Genomic DNA, 20,443 nt, shown 5'->3' with positions numbered 1-20,443 from the left:
AAACGCTCCATAAAGGTTACCGCTTCCACTTCAAAGCATGCTCTGATCTGATGGATAGGTGGCTTAATGTCCCAGCTCGCAGTGTGGTGCTGAAGTCCTCCTTTGGCATTAGCCTGCGGTACTGCAAAATGATCTCTTCACCCGGAGAACTGTTGTAATAGTGTTTGTCAGCAAAATGGTTATCGTGTTTCACTGGTAAAGACATGAAGCTTTTATTGCGTATTTGCTTTGGATGAAATTGTCCTCAAATGAACAACATAAGGACAGTACTGTTAGGAGGAGTCTGAGGGAAGGGAGAGAGAAACCTTTAGTCACAGAATAAGGCCAGTGGTCTCTAAATACTGTATATAGTGGCTGAAAAAGCAGCCAAATTATCACGAAAAGCTACAGAATACACACAAAATATAATGTTTGATTTCTCTCTCTTGCTTGGGATAAAATAATGACTTAAAAACAATGTTATGTACATTGACATTTATTTTTTCATATTAGACTTTTATTTCTATTTTTATTGCGTTACAGAAACTCCACTTACTGTATGAAAGTGTCCATTTCTCTGACGGTGGGTGAAAATGACACTGGACTCTGCTACAATTCAAAGATGAAATATTTTGAAAAAGCTGAACTTAGCAAAAGCAAGGAAATCTCATGCCCTGAAATAGAGGATTTTTTATTTCCATTTAGGGAGCCCGAAATTCTGTGGTATAAGGTAAGGAACTCAAGCCGTTTTTGTCTTCAACAAGATATTATGCTATGTTCTGCTGACTTTCATGATCTAAAATCATATGCAACTTGGACGATTTTAAGATTTGTTAAGAAATAGATACCAGAATAGACACCAAAAGCACAGGAAGATGAACTAAATGAGAAACAGATTCAAATTCTTTCTTTAGTAAACTTCAGATTTAGTGTTTTGTTAATATCCGTTTATGGATGTCGTAAATAATTGGCAGCTTTCTGCTAATGAGAGGGCTAAGAAAGCCATTTTGCCAGTCTGGGCTCATCTGATATGCTAAGATAAAGTCAAGTAAGCTGTATGTACAGCAACTGCTTGTCCTATATACCAGGTTGAAGAGTATGTTTCTAGAACCTCAGACATAAAATCTGTTTGGAAAAATATAAATAGAAGAGCTGTGTATGCTATTATCTGAACAAATTACTTGATTTTTGCAACACAGAATTCAGCAATGACCTCCTAAAAATTGGTATTGGCATATTAGCTTTTACTTGCAGTTATCAGGAATTCCATAGTTTTCATTAATAACTTTATTTCAATATTGTATACTGATGTCTAGATCTTAAGGGCCAAATTCCAGAAAATAGGACTGCCTGTGGGCAGCTCAGGATAACATCCATGAATGGCACCTTGAGTTCTGGGTTTCCTGCCATTTGCAGGAAATACTCAGTACTCCAGTGTTGTAATGCATACAATTTAGAGTCCCCAAACAGTGCATAAATATGAAATTAGATTGTGTATTGAGGAATGGCCTAGTTCCATAACTATGTTGTCATATGCATTCTAATTATTTAAAAAATTGCCTGATAATATACCTGATAACATTATAAATGCTTCTAAATATGAGACACAACACTATGTTCTCTAATAGCAGTAAAGACTTGTGGTCTGGAAAGATTCTGGCTGAATTAGCTGATTTACAATGTCTGAGTTGAAAGGTAACCAATTGTTTGCTTATATTTGTCTTGGATTTTGTATATGTAATACAATACATAACTGAAGACTTATCAAATTTAAAACTATGACTGGTTTCTAAAACAATAGGTCAAAAGCAAGTCTTTTTAAGAGTCATTTACCTCATTTGTGTGAATGTACTCAAATAAGCTCTAATACTTTAACACTGAAAAACAAGCCCTCAATGCATAAACAATGATTATGCTCAGCTAATCAAGTAAAATATTTTGTGACAGTCCGTCAAAAGACATGTCTCATGGAAAGCATCAGTCTCTGTTCCTAATAGCTGATAAATATATTGGTTAGCAATGCAAAGATGGTTAGAAAACCTAGAAAGAGTAAAAACATTCCAGGAAACTATTTTAAATAGGTGAAATCAATTTAGGGAGCTGACAAACATACAAACCAGAATGTATATTCTCTATTATTTCACAAAATGTAAGGTTTTGTAGTAAAAATTAAAACATAGAGTTGTTATTTTTACAGAACTTACCTATTGTTAAGAGTTCAAAGAGCTTTGATTCTAAGATGTTTTCAGAAAGAGATATATAACTCATCTTTGTTTCTCCACATTCTCATCTTTTTATGTTTCTCTCCATTTTTAATCATCATTTTATTAAAACAAACAGGCAAACAAAGAAACAAACAAAGCTTTCTCCCCTGCAACCTATAGCTGTTGGTAATATAATAGTCACAGATCACAGACATAATTTTAAGAGCAAATAAGTAAATGAAATAGGAACTCCTCAACAAACTAACATCAAAGGAAAATGACCAAAGGAATCAAATCCTCTTCTTTTTCTTGTCAGAAGGGCATATGTTATATCATTTGGTCTTTTTTTTTTTTTTTAATCAACACTAAATTAAATAGAATGAGATAATTGAGATATTTAGTGCATGTAAAATTCATGAATATGTTGAGCTCTTTTCTAGCCTGCTTGGTTTTGAACAACACTGGCAGTAGTGGTCCACTTTAAGTATAAGAACATAGTCACTGAAGTGTTATATTATCTTTAAACAGGAATGCAAGTCAAAGACGTGGAGACCAAGTATTGTGTTTAAAAAGGACACTCTTGTCATTCGGGAAGTTAGAGAGGATGACATTGGAAATTACACTTGTGAGTTAAAATATGGAATCTTTGTTGTCAGAAGAACTACGGAATTAACAGTTACAGGTAATTACAGGCTCTTGCTATCTGTTATATATAGGAAAAACACTGAATTTTGTGATTTGGGATGTATTTGAGTCATTGTATCTACTTAAACCTCTTTTGCATAAAACTTTGCTGTATCCCTAAATATGAACAGTTGATATATCAAACTGTCCCAAATACTTCACACTAATATCTGTAATATTTTGAACAAGTCTTGAGTTTTAGTCTGTTGCAAAGTTCATGGCAAGGTCATGTTTCTGATTGGAAAATGGGGACAAGGAACAGGTAACTTCAGCAACACTACCTGTAATCAAAAATAAGATCATGAAGTCGGTCATACTTTTTCTTGTGGTTAAATGCCTTGGGACATAAGAATACCCATACTGGATCAGATCAGGTTAAAAGTCTGTTTAGCCCAACAAGGTCACTTGAACAACATAACGGACATTTAAGGAGCAGTGTCTGGACACTGTGTGAATGAAGCATGGTATCATTCTTCCTCTGATATTCTTTCCCAGCTTTCTGTAGTTGGTAGTTCAAGAACTTCCTGATCTCAGTCATCATGTGTAATAGTTACCAATTAACCTATTTTCCATTAGTCTGATTATTTTTTTTTAATCCATTTATCCTTGGCTACAACAACATTTTGAAGCATCATTTCACAGTGTAATTAAGTAACATAAATAAACTGTATAATCTCGCAAACAGCAATAGAAGAAGATGCATTTAATATAATTTGCATTCAAAGCCTCCATGTCAATATATAAAATCAGTCATAGCTGAAAACAAAAATATATACTGTAATAGGAACATAGGAATGTTTGGAGCTGCAGAATATTATGAACAACAGTCTAGTAACTTCTCCATTCCTCACCACATTTCTAACTTCTGTTTTAGAAAAACAGAAAGACTATAGCTGAACTTACACCTAAGGTAGAGAATTAACCTCTGCAGTTATAAGATGACATTGGAAGACAGGAGTCAAGACCTATGTAATGCAGTGTAGTTCCATGTCATATTCCCTAAAAGAAGGCAAAAATAGGATTTTGGGGGGAAACTGATGGTTATCTAAATTTATATTGTTCACAAAGGTGCTTGCTCTTGCACAATTCGAAGTATCAAATAAGCAAAAGTGTCTTGTAGAAGGAGTTCTGTGGGGTTTTCTTATTGCATTTGAGTAGCCAATATAGAAATATATTGCATGCTGAGAATTAGTGACCACATTTATGTTATGCATTAGGTTGAATTGTAACAGTCTCCTGTTATGGTGAAAAGTTTGCTTTCTATTCTGAGGTATCCCATTTGTCCCCTACATTATCAGAAATCACAGTGAATTATGGTTTGTAATTTTCTTCTAGTAGATTAGTCTGGCAATCATATTGTTTATGTTGTTTTGAGAGAATTCAGATAATCAATCATGTTTATTTAAGCTCAATATCCAGGATCTCTTCATAATTTTTCTTGTATACGGAATTGATTTATTTGGTCAGTACAGACAGGCAATTACTGTCTAGTGATTAACCTCACAGTAAACATCCATATACTCTGTTTGATTGACTCTCATATGAAAAAAGCAGAAATAGAGTCCTCAAGAATTTGATTTATACCAGAAGGAGGTTGTCAGTTATCTTTTTTAATATATGATGTATGGACTCAAATGGTGCCTATTCCATCAGTCCTCAGGTGATCCCTTCAATCACTGTGGATGGGGCTCCACTGCGCAGCGTTATTTAAAACAGACTCAGACTGACAGAGAGGAGAAAGAAAAAAGCATCATAACCAGATGCATCTTACTGTTTGTAGTAATGATTTAAAAAAATAATTCATCACTTCTGGTATAGGTAGGAGTTCAGTGTTTAATGTTTAACTACACAGAGACAGGAGGAGGCTTGGCTGATTTTGATGTGCTGAAAATGAATGAATGCTTAAGGAGGGAAAAGTATAATCTCCAAGTGTGGAAACCCTGGCAGATGTAAGGACAACCTCCAGAGTAGTAAACTGCTTTGGTAGTACTAGGTCTTCATACCATCTTTATAGTATTATGGGGCTAAACAGAATAGACAGACTTATTGATAGTACTAGTAATTTTAAACTACAGCTGTACTTATGTCTTGATATGATTTTTTAGCATTGCTTCATAAGAAGAAATTCAGGCTTTACATGCCTGTCTTATTCTTAGTTTGTGCTGAAAAAAAGTTTAAGTTTCCCTTGATCTATGTTCAAGACTATATGGTATAATATACAGGGTGGGAGAGGGGTGTTGTTTGTTTGCTTGTTTTGAAAAAGAAATTAAACTTTAATTTAGGAATTAAGAAATAAATGTCGCAGCCAAATAAAAGTGGCAAATTGAACTGATAGTTGATCACTAAACTGTATTAATGAATACTTATTTAAAACTAAGGGACTATGTGTCTTTTTGGCATATGATCTCTTACATGAGAAGAGATGTACATTGGAGTAAAGCATATACTATTGACTAATTGTTTTTAGAGTGACAGTGGAGCTCTTTCTTTGTTCATTTTTTTGCCATTCTTCTAACTGTCCCATATCTCCAGGCAGTACTGATAAACAACATTTTTGTCAACTGTTGCTAAGAACAAATTCCATCAGTAAATCCCAGCTCCAGAAAAAGTAAAAAAAAAAAAAAAAAAAAAATTCTAAGACATTGGAAATGTCTATGACAAACATATTTTTTATTTAAAATAAAAGAAATTCAAAAGTATGAGTAAGAAAATAGTTTTGAGAATTAGCAATTTGTCTCAGACATTCCATTAACTTTTAATATATAGATTAGGGAACTTGTAAGGTGTTTATCAAAATGAGATGTATGAAAAATAATAACTCTCTGTATTCATTAGCATTACTTTGTCAATGTTCTCCCCCCTGCTCCCACCATGACCATGTACCCATGGTTAGAAAAGGCAGTCACTGAAAACTTTTCCATTTTCTGTGTGCTATTTGTCCATGTTTATTTAATGAAGACTGCAGTTTGGACTTCTACCTTTCTTTTTGTAATGAGAAATTTTTTTTTATGGAATATATCATGTTTCCTCTAAAAATAGGAAAAAAACCCCTCTCATGTGAGAAATCCATGAGCCAGATGTTTTGTATGTGTAAATCTGTATTATTCTATAACACTTGAAGATCCACCTTCACATATTATTGCCATTGCCTATTATGAAAAAAAATGGTTAATTATTTTACTAAGAAATCATAGGTTGGTGACATAACAGGACTCGGTGTGTTAAACTGAATGTAGAGCTAGACTGAAACAGCATTCATATCCTTCCCTTAGCATAGTACATGCAAGGAGAAACAGGCAGAGTATCCAGAGAGTAGAGTTACACATTCATAGGGATATGTTCCAAAACTACTGTTTAGCTAACATTTTCATCTTCCTTTGGCTCTCCAAAACTCAGATTGAAATAAACAAGATAAAAAGGGTCATTTTGGAAGCTAGCATTATTTTGGTGGATAGCTTAAATATGAACAGTTTATAATGAAACTTTTCTGAATATTGGAAATTAAGTTTTGGGCCCAAGCCGTTATTTGTTCTATAAATTAGATGAAAAGAAAAAGCTATTAAGACCTCCTGAGAATGATCCTTTGCTGCTTCTGTGGTGTGGAAATGAGGCTAAACCTTGCTTTCATTGACTTCTTGTGCTACTTTACACAAATAATTTATCTATTCTTTGTTTCAAGTAAGCACAGCTGAATCTCAGACTCTAAAGACATGCAATATGCAATGGCAGAACCATTACTGAGGTGTCATACATACTTACATATGAAGAATATGTAATCCTGTGGATATGTCATAAGTACACTGACATTCAGACTGATCTGAAGTTCTTGCTGATTTTTAAGACAAGCATCTGTTATCCTTTTAATAAAGGAACACTAAACATGAATCTTAACAGAGATGACTTGAGACTATATGAAAAAGGATAGAAACCATTTTACTGAACTTTTAAGTCTTAAAAGCTTTCTTTATAGTATTACACATAGGAATGATGGTAGAAGGTAAAACATCACAAAAGTTTGATGAAAGAGCAGGGCAATATGTATAAGCAACAAGAGTAGAGGAAATGAGGTAGCAGCTCTTGGATTACCAAAGACACCAAAGATGAGCCAGTTATACTACCGGTGACATGGTAGTAGTTTAGCTTTCTCACCTCTCCTTCTCGCCAGGCAACTGTGGAAGATCAGTAACTCAAAGATCGTCAACCTGTGTCTACACAACCAGTTTGGCAGTCTTGCTGTTTTCTGTAGGGAAGCCATTGTTATTGTTACAGTCCATTAAATTCTGGATATAATTATACAGGAGCTTGACCTCCAATCTTGATGTTTTGTATGCTTCTTATGTTAACTTCAGCTCTTCGTACATTACATACCTATATGTCTAATAGCCTGACTTAGAATTAAGGGAAAAAAAGAAAATGTTTCGAAAAAGGTCAAACTTGCTTTATAGGTGGTATCCATCTCATCTAACTATAGCTATCAAAAATCCCCAGTCCCTGGAAAGAGAGTATTTTTTCTACCTGTTCTAGAATGAGAAAACACACTGCCCTTAGTGGCTTAAACTATATGCACTGAATCTCATCTTAGGTACACCTTTAAAGAAACAACCACAAAATAACGACCACTTTTAGTGGTGCCATTTTTGGTTTTATGAAAAAAGATCTTGTTAATGGCAGCCATGTTAGGTATATTTTCATTACCAAGAATAAGTATATACTTTATTTCCACTTCAAAATATGATTTCTTCTTAGAATAGGTACGTATCTGGCAGTTTTCCATTAGGATATCTTTTTTTTTTTTTTTTTTTTTTAACTTTAATGTTGCTTGGAAGATCTGTATCTGACTTTGGAAATATATTATCATCTAAATGATCTGAATCAATTTCCATTTTCTACTAGCATCTGACTTAGAAATTATCTACTTTGCAACATACAAACTACGCACGCTGATTCTTGCAGCTTGTCAATAATGAAAATGTTCACATAAACAACATAATTGGTGGTTCTTGGTTTGCTGTTATGTAATTATGCATTTAAAAAGTGCTGCAATGTACTAAAACATTTGTAGACATCTACACCTTCAGACCAGCTAGCATTAGCAATTTTTCTTTAATATGGGGAATTTTAGTAGAAGGTATATCAGCTCCCTGTGACAATCTTAATTAAGGACGTGTTCAGATGGGGGAAAGGTTCATATTTTAACAGCATGGTATTAATTTAGTCAGAATGCATAACATGGGTCAAAAATATTTTCCAGCAGTAATTTATTTTAGTTAAATATTAAGGTGATTATTATTCTTTCTGTTGCCTGTACTACTAAGATATTTGCAAGCACAAACTCTTTCAGCCTTCACAGAATTTCATTCAGGTCAAAGGAAGTCCAGCTTGAGTCTGAGAGATGGTGCATATGTACCCCACTGCAATAACAAATATTTGTTCTTCATGCACATGATAAAGCAAACAGATGCTGTCAGCCTTGCAGCTGGAGCATTACTTATTCAATTCTTCCATGACTTTTTTAGTTTTAAATATTAAAATATTTTTCCCATTCTGTTGAAAGAAATCCTCATACCTTGCAGATGGAATCAGAGCTAATCAGTAGGTTCTTATTCCTGAACTCTTTTCTCAGTGACACACTTCATTGTCTATTCATTGATTCCCTTAAAGTCCCCTTGAAAACAACTCTTGCTGGAATGAGAATGATTTTGGATTTAGTGATTTGAGCATGTTCACCATTAAGCTAGAGTAATATTAAATTTGATGTAAATTGAGAAGAATCTTTTCATTATTTGCATTTAGCCTGCTTGGTCTAAGATAGTCCTGTAATAATCTTGAAAATACCAGTTGATGCTTTCCCTCTGCTGTCCATGACTTCTTCGCTAGGTTTGTAAGCAAAAAGACTGTCATTTTTTTGCTTCACTGTTATACTGGAGCTGACTCCATTAATGTTGCTTAAAACTTGAGGTTTGTTGAACAAGCTTTGTTTCTTGTGTTTTCTTAAAGATTTAGTCTTGATCAGCACAGTAAAAGATCTTAAATGACTATATGTCGGTATGTACTTTTAGTGCTGAAAAGTCCACCATGAAAAAATAAATACAAAGAAAAAAAGAATTATAATGAAAGTCTATTTCTAGCATGACAGCTCACTTAATTGGAGTCTTCTATATCTCTAGAGAATATACACATAGCCATTTCTGATATTTCTTTTGTTGAAAGGAACATGGAAGGTTTTATCCTGCCTCAAGCGATCTGTATTTTAATCATATAAGACAAAATGTGCCCACTTTTTCCCCAGAATGTTGGGACTGATTCTTTCCACTTCTGCTGTTCCATCTCCTTCAGAACACAGAAAGATGCTGCAATAAATGTGTACTTCTTTATCTGTAGGTGGAGTTAAATGACAAAAATATTAAAGAACAAGGGCAGCTGTTTTTCAAGCATTCAGAGCTTGAGAACAGACTCTGCTTAGTCTCTGCAGCTGCTGACAGGGATGAACCATCTTGGATGCACCCAGCACCTCAGTTTCCTTATTTTAGCTGATCCCAATAATTATCAGAGTTGATGCTTATTCCTTTTGTTCATCATGAATTTAATTCAACTCTTGAATATATTCAGAGAAAGGTTATATTTACCATTATTGTTCTGTGAAAAGACGAATAAAATATAAACCAAACAATACACTCATTATGAAAGCAGCATATTCAAAATGAACCTATCATTTTTAAAATACATAAAATGCTGTAAGTTTAGCAAATTCATGGCTGAATAGTGGGTTGGGTGTTTTTTAATTAGAAATGAATGATCTTTTTTTATAGTGCAATCAGTTTTGTGTAGCTGAAAACAAGGGTCTAAATTGATCTCCTGTGTGCATTTGAGTAATAATAATCAGAATATTATGTAGAGATTTGATTAAAACATTCTCTATAAATGTTCATTTAACATATTCATTGTAAATGGGTTTAGTGGGTTATTCAAAACCAGACTTATGTGAAGGCAGCAATGAGCAAAGCTTTATGTATTTTACTTCAGAGTAAGTGCAAATTATATTGTGTGTATGTTATAGGTTGAAATTATGAATTAGAAAACCAACTTCAGCAATTTAGCAAAAGAGTAAATGCATAATTTAAATGGAGACAGGTTCTCAGCTCTATTTGAAACCTTGCTGCTTGTGACCTTCAGACATTTCTACCTTTGCGATACTCCTAATTGGGGTGTTCACAAAGGCCAGCTTTAAATAATCAGAGATTTGTTCCCCATCCGTGGTCACTGGAGAGAGGGAAGCTGCGCTAGACAGTGGCTCAGACAAGCAGCAGGGTTGTGTGGCCTGAATTTTAAAGACATTCTCCATTGGCTGTGGAAGGAGTAGACCTTCCTCTGTGTAACGTTAGGTATGATGAATAGTCCACTCCTTTTGGGTGATACTTTTATATGCTTATTATTTTAGATAGAGTCCTAATTCGTGCCTAATCTACCTTCTATAACATGTTCTCTTTCTTAGTTGCCATCTTTTGCCATTATTTATCACACTTCCTCCAGGATGTTGCTGCTGCTGCTGTCTTTTCATGTTGCTAATCCTTTTTATACAAGTATGCCTTATTTTCCACTTCCCTTACTATAGCCCAGGACTTCCTCTCTGCCTGATAGGGTGTCTTCTGAAGAGGAGAAATGATTAGTCTCTTGTGGTTATTTGTATGGATAATACAAAAATAGAACATTAGCTATAAAACCCTAAAATATATTAGAAAGTTTTATCGTTATTACACTCAAGTAAGTTTTAGTGTTCACAAGCTTATTTTAATCATCCTTGTTCTCAGTGTGTCATGATCTTCGATGCCTCTGCTTATCTTATACGATGTTAAGGAATGCCTCTCAGATAACATATAGGACAAATATGTAAGATTTGTAATAGTTACTTGGTTAAAAATTATGAAGCGATAGTGCAGTCATGACTTCTGCTTGAATAATGTCCTGTACTCCCTATTGACAATATGGTGTCAGTGAAAGTTAAGAGGATTTTGTAGCATGTGATTATTTACAGTGTACAAATAAAAGCAGAAGCATTCAGCTAACATCCTGATGGAAATGAACATTTCTATTCAAAATTATTATACAGCAAGTGCAGTGTGTTGCTCTAAATGCTGTTCTGAAAATTATGACATTTTTGCTTACTTCTGTCCATGCTGTAGTTATTAGGAAGCTGATGACTTTTTAAACTTCTATGAGACTACTCAGTTGCAGTTTTTCATTTTATTTTATTAATGGCTTCATGTGTAAAGTTAAGAACTTAAAATATAAAAAATATGTCTCCAAACTGTTGAGAATAATTTAGGGAAACACTGTTTCTGGGTGTGATGGAAGTTTGTTTGTGCGAGTTAGTTTTCCTTTGTTCGTAAGTCATTTTAGAATATTAAAATATAAATATATTGAGTATGTGTTGTTACCATGGTGCTGCTTGCTGTTGTTTCAGTTAAGTATGATGAAGTTGTTAAGATGAGTTTCATTCTATAAAGAAAAAGAAACTGTAGACAAAAGTGTTTATCACAAGACAGTAAGTGTTGGTGACTACTAAAGATATAAAAGACATAAACCCTTAGTTCAATAAGACACTACAAAAATTAAATAAATCTGTTCTTAAGACACCCAGGATGCTTGTTAAACAACTTTTTAAATGTAGTGAAATGACATTCAATGATAATGTTTCACATTATTGTTATGGAATCAGAAGGTTTCATTTTACTTCTATGTTTCCCTTGAGTATGTGAATTCCAGCAATATTGTCCTCACTTATCATTTATAACTTCCCAAGCTTTTCTTTGAAAGTTTTAGTTTATTTATGCATATGCTGGATTTTCTAGGATGGTATTTTAATAAACTAGAGTATGAAATATCCAAGTACAATAGTACATGGACGTAGTGGTGCTTCCATCCTTAAAACCAATCTGTATACAATTATGCTAAATGAATATATCGCTTTAAGATGAAGGGCAAACTTTATAATATAGCATACTAAAATACTAATAGAGTAAGTAAGCACTTCATTAGCACATTTTGGCAAATGAGTTATTTTGTTTAGCTTTATTACTCTTTAAATATTATCAGGGTTTTAGTATGGTCTGTTGCAGGACAAGAACAACTTTGCTTTCCAATACATCTGTTAAAATATAAAAAATTGTGTCGAGACCAAGTAGAAAAGCTAATGTTGAAAAGAAGAAATAGATCTTTTATTTTACTATACAAGTTCCTTGTTTTTTACATTTAAAATGTCTGGTCATTTAAAACTTCCTCTTTAAGTTCATTCCTTTGAGATAATATCATTGCCTGAAAAGTTCCTCTTACTCAACATTGAGGTTGAAATCATTGAGGGTGAAATCAAAACCTTTTCCCTTAAACATAAAGTAGTATTGAACTTATACGTTTGTTTAAAAATTCTTGATCAATTACAAAAGTTATTTTCAATCATCTTTCCATTTCATATATTTGTCCAAGTGACTGGAGCGGAAAGACAGAATGAACCTATCCCTGTAGAAAGCTTGGTGAAATATTCAGAAAAGGGGAGAAAACATATATTCAAGCTCTATGGCATGGGTTTAAAGATACTGTCCAAAAAAAGACAGGAATATAAGTAAAGAAAGATGATCTTTGTGTATTTCCCAGATATTATTCTGAATAAACAGATGGTGATTTTCTGCTGATTTTATATTGAGGGGGTAGTTTACAGGAAGAGAAATTCACAAAACAAGCATGTTTTAAGCAGATTTTTCATTGTTTTCAATAGGCTGTAGTCAAATTCTTAGCTAGTAAGTGAAGCAATATTCATAGTACATATGTTCAGTAAGAAATTCCAGATAATATCTGTATTACAGGCAGCAGCAGATTAAGGAAAGAAGAAGACATCTCATTTTTCCTGCAGCATTACCTGCTTGGGTACAGTCTTAAGAGAACAGTCCCCCCCAAAATCCTGTAGAAAGTGTCTGAGGATTACTCATTCCCACCAAAAGTACACTTATTTTACAAAGTATTCATATCTTGAGACAACCTCAGGAATATAAACCCCTCCCCCCATCCAAGAAAAGAAGTTTTCAAGCTTCTTTTCTTGTTGCTGCACAGTATCAATTAACCATCTAAAATATCATTGTATATACACAATGGAAAAATAGCGCATACCGAATTTAATAAACAGGTTTTTGCTTGCATTCTTTTTCACTTTTAGTGAAATCCTGGTTGCTTTGAGATCGGTAGTGGTTTACCCATTGACTTAACAGAGCCAGCATTTCATCTTCTGACATTTTTGTTAAGAAAGATCAGAAATCGTGTTCACTTGAGAGTGAAATCAGACTAAAAAAAAAAAAACCGAACCCCCAAAAGCCCTGCTAATCCATGAGGAACAGAAATTTTATTATAACCTTGAGGTTTTATGGGGATTCCCTCATGCAATTTCTTTCAATTAATTGATCAATTGTTTTTTAAAAAGACATTTTGAAATATTTATTTTAGTCAAGTTTTAGTCAAGTTTAGTCAAGTTTTAGTAACAGGAAAAAAAGCTGTGTCATGACCATCCACACCAGCATGAATAGTAGATGGTCTTTTTTTGCCATAATAAATGGAGAAAACATAGCTATCTATTTCTGCATGACTCTAAAATATAGGTTATAATTTCAGATCTGACTGAAACTCAGGTTCCTGATTTACTCACTTGGTGAACAGTTTCATCCTATGCTTACCAGAGTCAGTGTGGATAAAACTGTTGGCTTACTGATAGAAGTGCAGGGCTAAAATACACTCAAAGAACAGTCAAGAGAATAAATTTGCTATTCTAGGGCACTTATCTGAACAGTTTAAAAATGAAAGATATGTGGAAAGGAATAGGAATGAATAAATCAAAAATTATACCATAATTTAACTCCTGGTGTTTCAGTTATCAATGTGAGAACTTAATATAGGAAAACAATTTTACCAACTTTTTTTTTTCTGTGGGAAGTTGATAACACATGGTAATTGTTTGAATATGAGAAAGAAATTGGAACCAGCAATGACATTTTTCATTTCTTTCATACAGTTTTCACTTTTGAATATTATAGTCACATTTGGAGCTGCATTAATTAAAAAATGAGAGATATAACTTTATAGAAACAAGATTGAAGAGTGATAGAAATCAGTGGATTTCCTCCATATTCTTTATACAAAGTGAAAGGAGAGAATTAGAATAGAAGGATGCCTGCAAATTTTTCCCCTTTCTAAAGCATTTTGTCTCTCCTCACTGCATCCTCCCCAAGTTAAACAAGAGTATTTCTCCAGACACAGCATATGACAAGAACACATTCAGACCTTAATATACCCTTTATGGAGTCAATAGTCCCACAGCATAATTTTATTCCAGTTTCAGGAAGTTTATTTATGGTGAGTGTGTGATCTGTTGTGTGTTTTTCTCTAGGGGTAAGATTCATCTCACCTAACTTTAATATTTACAGCCATCTACATAGGAGCTAGCTGCTCTTTATAGCACTTCTAAGGCATGACTTATCCTAATGTCGATGTGTAAAACAGATCAGATGAACCGCATTATACAAATCCCTGTTTCTATCTTTTGACTATCAAAGGAGCTTTAGGTAACAAACTCAAATGTAGATTCATATTATAGACATATAAATTGGATGTTTCACGATTTTATGTTTATGATCTTTGGAAACAGTAAACCAGCTCTAAAAAATATTTGTTGCTATAAAACAAGTCTAAAAATTAATGACAGCTTTTTGAAACAGACAAGAACAAACCTTCTGTAGTAGAAGTTATGCCTGGTTTTAGACTGAGATGTACAGTTGAAAGAATAAGCAAGCTTTTCTGTGTACAAGCCTGGCTTCAAATCTCCAGGGCTTAATATATCAGCTGGTCTAATAAAAAGCATTGCTTCTACCTTGTTTTGTCTAGACCATCATGTCTACAACATCATTACTATTATTGTTTTTCATGGTGTTTAGGTTTTCTTAGGATGGAATTGCTATTGGAAATATACAGCATACATTTCTTTAAGCTAGCTGCGTTGTGCAAAACAAGTATAGGCTTTTTACTAAAATATTACATTCTGATTCATTTTGGCAGCTAGAATAATATATGCCTCATGTAACACAGTGTAACCTTTTGCATTTTGTGCTTTATTTGAAAGGGATGGCTTTGGTAAGAAGAAAACTGATAGTTTTCTTTTTATATTTCAAAATTCTGTATACAACTGAATTTATAGCTAAAGAAAGCTGAGTCCTCCCTGGAAACAAAGGTATTGATACAGGAGTGACAGTAAACAGAACAGATGTGCTATTAGTAAGTAGGTGGGTTATAATATCTCAGTGTAGAGATGGTAAATTTATTTTAAACTACTACTTTTGTTCACCGCTTACCCATGTCTTCTGACAGGGCATTTCTACTGTAGATAGCATTAATGCCCAGCTGGATAACAAATGTGAAGAGAGAAGAGATTTTTTTGTCACACGATCTGTGATTTAAACACCCCCAAACTGGCCTCTCTGCCTTTGCCAAGTCTGCCCTTTCAAATCACAGCCTGGCAATGCGCTTCGCCGCTTGGCATCGCTTCCAGGACATGCTTGGTTGGGGACTGAAGCTGGGAGCTTGTAACGGGCTGCCCTGCCTCCCTGACAGACAGTGCCGCGGTTGTTCCTTCCCCCGTGCAAATGTCCCATCTGCATCTCAGTCCCCACTAAACTCTTACGTCAGCAGTGGAGGAGCCAAGACTCGATGCCGAGGGCCAGACCGGCTGTGCAGGAACGTGGTGCAGAAGTGGCACGCTCCGGATGGAGGCCACCATAGACTATTGCTTCTGTGGGGCCGAGAGGAGCCCCTGCCACCCTGGTCTTATACATGGAGCATCCACTGCCTCTGCTCTACCCCAGCCACCCCTCTCCTAACCAGCACAGCATTTCAGAAAACTGAGTTTGATTTTTCAGGTGCTTTTTGTTCCTTCAAAACATTCATTTTTTGGAATTTTTGAGCTAGCGCTGAGAATTCAGAAAGTCACTCATGAATAACTTGGCAAAGGGCAAAAAATGCATTGTGATAAGCTAATTTAAATAGAAATAGGCTCATTCCTTTGTGTGGGTTGCCTAAGCATGTCTTTTTTTTAATCTAGATTTTTATGAGCAAATTCAGTTTTCTGAGGAACTATCCTGACACCTTCAGGAAAAAAGAAAAATAAGGCTAGGTGAACTGCTTTGTCATTTTTATACAGCTAACAATATCTAGATTTTGCTTTTTGGGTCACATTTAAAGAACGGCAGGTTCTTGAGATGAGGATGAGGGCAGAAACTGAGATTAACAAAGAAAACACACTTGAGAAATGTCAATAATGTCCGTTTTACTGGAAATCATGTGATTGTAACAAGGAAAGCATTTTTATTTGTTTAGGGTTTTTTTTTCTTCCTTCTCCGCTACTCTTCTGCATAAATAAAAAGCTGTACACTTACTGTAATAGGAATCAGTCCCATACAGCTACTGTTCTGACAAAGACAGGATCAGAGGATTGAAGGAGTAAAGTATTTGGAAGAGCTCTACTGACTTCTGAAAAGTCAAGGACATTTCAAAATACTTCTGCATGTGCTCTGTAATACCTTATATTAATACATTATATATGCTATTTGGCAGATTACAGCTCATATTTTCAAAAGCTAAATTCTCTAGTGTTCCGCTCTGGGTGCCTTCTTGTCTGTGTGGTTCATGAGCACCCTCCTGATCTGTCATAGTACATTTGATATTCACACAGAGCTGAAGGAACGATGATTTATCAGATCTGCTGGGAAAGATGTACAGATATATATGCCTGCTAGGAGGTGGGCAGAAACCATAAACCACTGAAAATTTCCTACTTTATGCTATAGTTTAGGTAGGTTGGAGGAAAATTTTATCTTTAAATACAAATTCAGGGTCTTGTTATTACTTAATAATTTCATAAGAAACATGATAATTTATTTTAAGTGTCAGTTTGGTTTTGTTACTTGTTTTTTTTTTTTTTAACCAGTTTTTTTTTAAAAAAAGGAATTGGGGAAACTGTTACTTACTTCAGCAAGGATAAAACAAAGCAAAACCCCATAAATTACCCTTTTAGGCCTTACAAGCCAAATTAAAAGACTTTCATGACTTGAAAATTTTCTTTCATTTTTTGAATATATCAGTAAGTAATTCCTCTAAGAAAAACATGTCAGCTGACCTAGTTCACTTATTAAGCTGAGTGCTTCATTGTATCAAAGGACAGAAAACTTGCATTAACTTGATTAAAAATACTATACTGAGTCAATGCAAAAATGATTAATCAAATCTTGGAATTTTAAAAAGATTTTCTGAGCATAAAGGAGATTTTTTAATAAGTAAATTGTTACCGAATGAATAGCTACATGTGTAGAAGGTCCTTATAGTTCCTGCTCGTGTGCATTATGGATGAATAACTGGAATGAGTAGAGTAAGGAAGGCAATTCTGGGTTAAGAACTGAACCAGAGCGGTTTTTAATTCACGTTTGTTATGACAGTTGATGACATCTAGTTAAATTTACTGAAAGACTGTCAAATTTTCAGGATATGGATGGCTTGCCCAGCATCCATAGCGATAGGGAACTTATTCTGTTAGAGACTTTTCAACATCACTGGCGCATAAGGACAGAAGACAGTAGTATTCTGCGATTTCAGCCATTTAAACAGAAGTTAGGCCAGTGCTGGGAAAGGTCTATCTCAGAACCAAAATAATGAAGTGAGTTTGGATTGCCACTGTTTGTGTTTTCCCTTTTATTATAGTTTATATATGTTTTGAAATAAATCTCAGGTGTGCCATAGTGGAAGGGTATTACCTAAGAAGATCTGAAAGAGGTTGGAAAGTGCATTTATCTACAGCTAAGAGACATTTGGTTATCTTGTACTTACTCAAGTATAAAAGCATAGTCACATGACTGTTTTAAAGTTAATTTCACCTGTTGTACTCTTAATAAAAAATATAGCATTCAGGTGAGGAAAAGGCAAATAGAAGATGCTATATCAGTTCAGACAGCGTAAGTCTTTGTCATGTGTCAGGTCTTATGACAATAAACCAAGGCGAACACCTGCAAGGGTAACTGAAGATACAGAGTGCTTGGGAAGGATGTGATACTGCTACAGCGAAGAACTGTTGTGATTTGGCTTGCTTAATTGAAACAGATAACCTAATTTTGCTTTTCAAGGCTGTATACTGAGATATTGTTGTGATCACCAGGGCTATCACACCGAATTTTGATTCTAATTTCTCTGCAGAAAAGGTCTATGGTTATATAAAGCTGTTAATTTACAACAGGCTCCGTAACAGCTATTTTACAAGTTTTGTTTAGTAGAAATTATGGGTACTGTAGTTAGTTAGCTTCTAGGAGAAGTTCTGGGATGATGGCGGTCTAGTTCGTTGTTTGCGTTACCTATCCGCAGATTCAACTTTCGTCTTCAACTAAAGAACGTACCTTACCCCAATTTGGCTGAAATGGTGCTCCCATGTAAGCTTACAGGCCAAGGGTTGTCCAGCTTGATCCAATGGAAAAATTATCTGAGGAATAGAGCTAGGCATCCATTCGTTTACTTATTTTATAAATGCTACTTTTTTCCCCCCCCAAGTAGTACTTTTCACTAGCATTTTAGAATTTATATCAAATCCATTGCAGAGTTTTGGCTTTATTTATCATGGGGAAATCAAAACACTGACATTTTAAATGATTTTGGCAATGAAATATTTCAACTGCATTATGTAGCTTTTTCGGTTCAAAAATAAGCCTTGTAGTCATTGTCCACATTCAAGTAACAGCACAAGTGAAAGGCTCCAAACTGCCTTTGTAACTGTTACTGTGTAATAGACTTCATGATTTTAGTTTATTTCCTTACTTGCTTTTAATCTAGAAATGCCGTTATAGCAAAGCAAACAATGCTATGAAATATATTAAACTATTCCTCTTACCTCTAAGATTACTTCATTTACGTATACAGACATTTGAGAAATACCTGGGCATGTTACGCAGAAATGTTTTATTTATATCAGCATAGATTTTTCAATGAAAAACATGGTTAATGTGGATTTACTAAACAACTGTTCTGTCACATACAGTCATATCTCCTCCATCCTCCCTCCACTCCTGCTGAAAAAAAAAAAAACCAAAACAAAATCCAAACCTTTAGCAGGCAAAATGAGACATGTCTGATTTTGTCAGGTAAAAGTAAGATGTGATTTTACGTTCACAAATCACATTGTTTTACAGTAATCTTGCCTGGCCTTTGGCATTTGGCTTCACATGTCTGGTATTCCACTTAGACACTATTATAGAGGTTAGCTTCAAAAATTTTAAATGCAAGTTAAAAGCACCTAGACAAGTAGACAGGCACGTAGGATTTTTCTAATCTTTCTCTTCATATGCCATCTGTGAGAAAGTGAACGCTTGCATTATAAATCAGGCTTTTTACCATTGCTTGCTAATGCCTTATTTTCTTTCTAGGAGACGTATTTCTGCCTAACGCAGCAGGAAAAAAATAGCTAAAATTATTTAAGTTCTTTTTGCAAAATCATATGAGCCAGGTCTTAATGGTCAATGAAATATGAAAGCAGAAGGGCATGGGAAAAATTAAGGATGAGGTCATGTGTTAGGGAAGTTAGATACTGCAGACAGTGAGATCCCAAAATTTTAGTAGTACTTTCCAGTGAATAATCATCAGGATGTGTTACCTGAAAGCTCACACTGTTCAGTCAATTAATCCTATTGAGCAAAGTATTTTTTCTGAGTGACATAATACTCTTCCTTGCCCATCTGAGGGCTGCTTTTGTGCCGCTGCTCGAGTCAGTGAAGTGTCACTCCCCTTTGGCAGTTATCCTTGACAAGCACGTTTTTTTGTTCTGTTGTTACCAAAAAAACCCAGATATGTTCTGTGACACGTTCTGAACAGCTGTTGTAATATTGCATTAAAATAGCAGTAGTAGGCGGGATATTTTTGAGCTTGTGTCTAGATAGTTTCAGGTTTGGGGATTTTTTAAATTTTTCTTTGGTGTCGCTGCCATTGAATTCAAGGACTCAAAATTTACAAAGAGAATGAAGCCTGTCATTAGCAGGAGAGTGCACCCTTCATCTCTCAGTCATCTCTGTAGCAGATTCAGGAGGACAGTGACCAAGAGATACTAATTTCTGTTTATAAATTGACTGACTCATCTTATTTTAATTCCTATCTGACAAATGTCTACATCACAAAAACATGCCATTAGAGTGAGAGGTAATTGGCACCCTCACTGGTAATCTCAGCAGAGCAAATGAGGATTGAAGAGTTTTGGAAGCTGAGGTACAAGTCTCACTATTAGAAGTACTCCCTAAAGTACATTAGCCAAGCAGGGATGGAGAAGCTTTCTCTTTTGCTCTATTTTGTAGATAAATAAAGAACTTTGGTTCACAGTATGGTGATTGTTCACTACTCAGGATGAATAATTTCATTTAATATTGAATGGGCTGTGTCCTGTGTCTAAACTTTTTTTCATTACCTTCCCTGAGGCTGTTATAGAAATGAAAATATAACTTTTAAATGTCAAATTAAGATCTTTA

General features: G+C 34.6%; 1 protein-coding gene across 1 annotated transcript in view; it reads left to right on the top strand.

Moving 5' to 3' along the window:
* IL1RAPL1 (interleukin 1 receptor accessory protein like 1) overlaps positions 1-20,443 on the top strand; it is a 766,492-nt gene that overhangs the window by 461,739 nt on the left and 284,310 nt on the right. The window contains exons 4-5 of the mRNA XM_026101661.2: positions 523-709; positions 2,712-2,865. Coding sequence (XP_025957446.1) covers positions 523-709; positions 2,712-2,865 — 341 coding nt within the window. The remainder of the gene's footprint in view (positions 1-522; positions 710-2,711; positions 2,866-20,443) is intronic.

This window comes from Dromaius novaehollandiae, chromosome 1, assembly GCF_036370855.1.
Source record: "Dromaius novaehollandiae isolate bDroNov1 chromosome 1, bDroNov1.hap1, whole genome shotgun sequence".
Lineage (NCBI taxonomy): Eukaryota > Metazoa > Chordata > Aves > Casuariiformes > Dromaiidae > Dromaius > Dromaius novaehollandiae.
The sequence above is the reverse complement of the archived record's forward strand: the minus strand, read 5'-3'. Positions and strand labels throughout refer to the sequence as shown.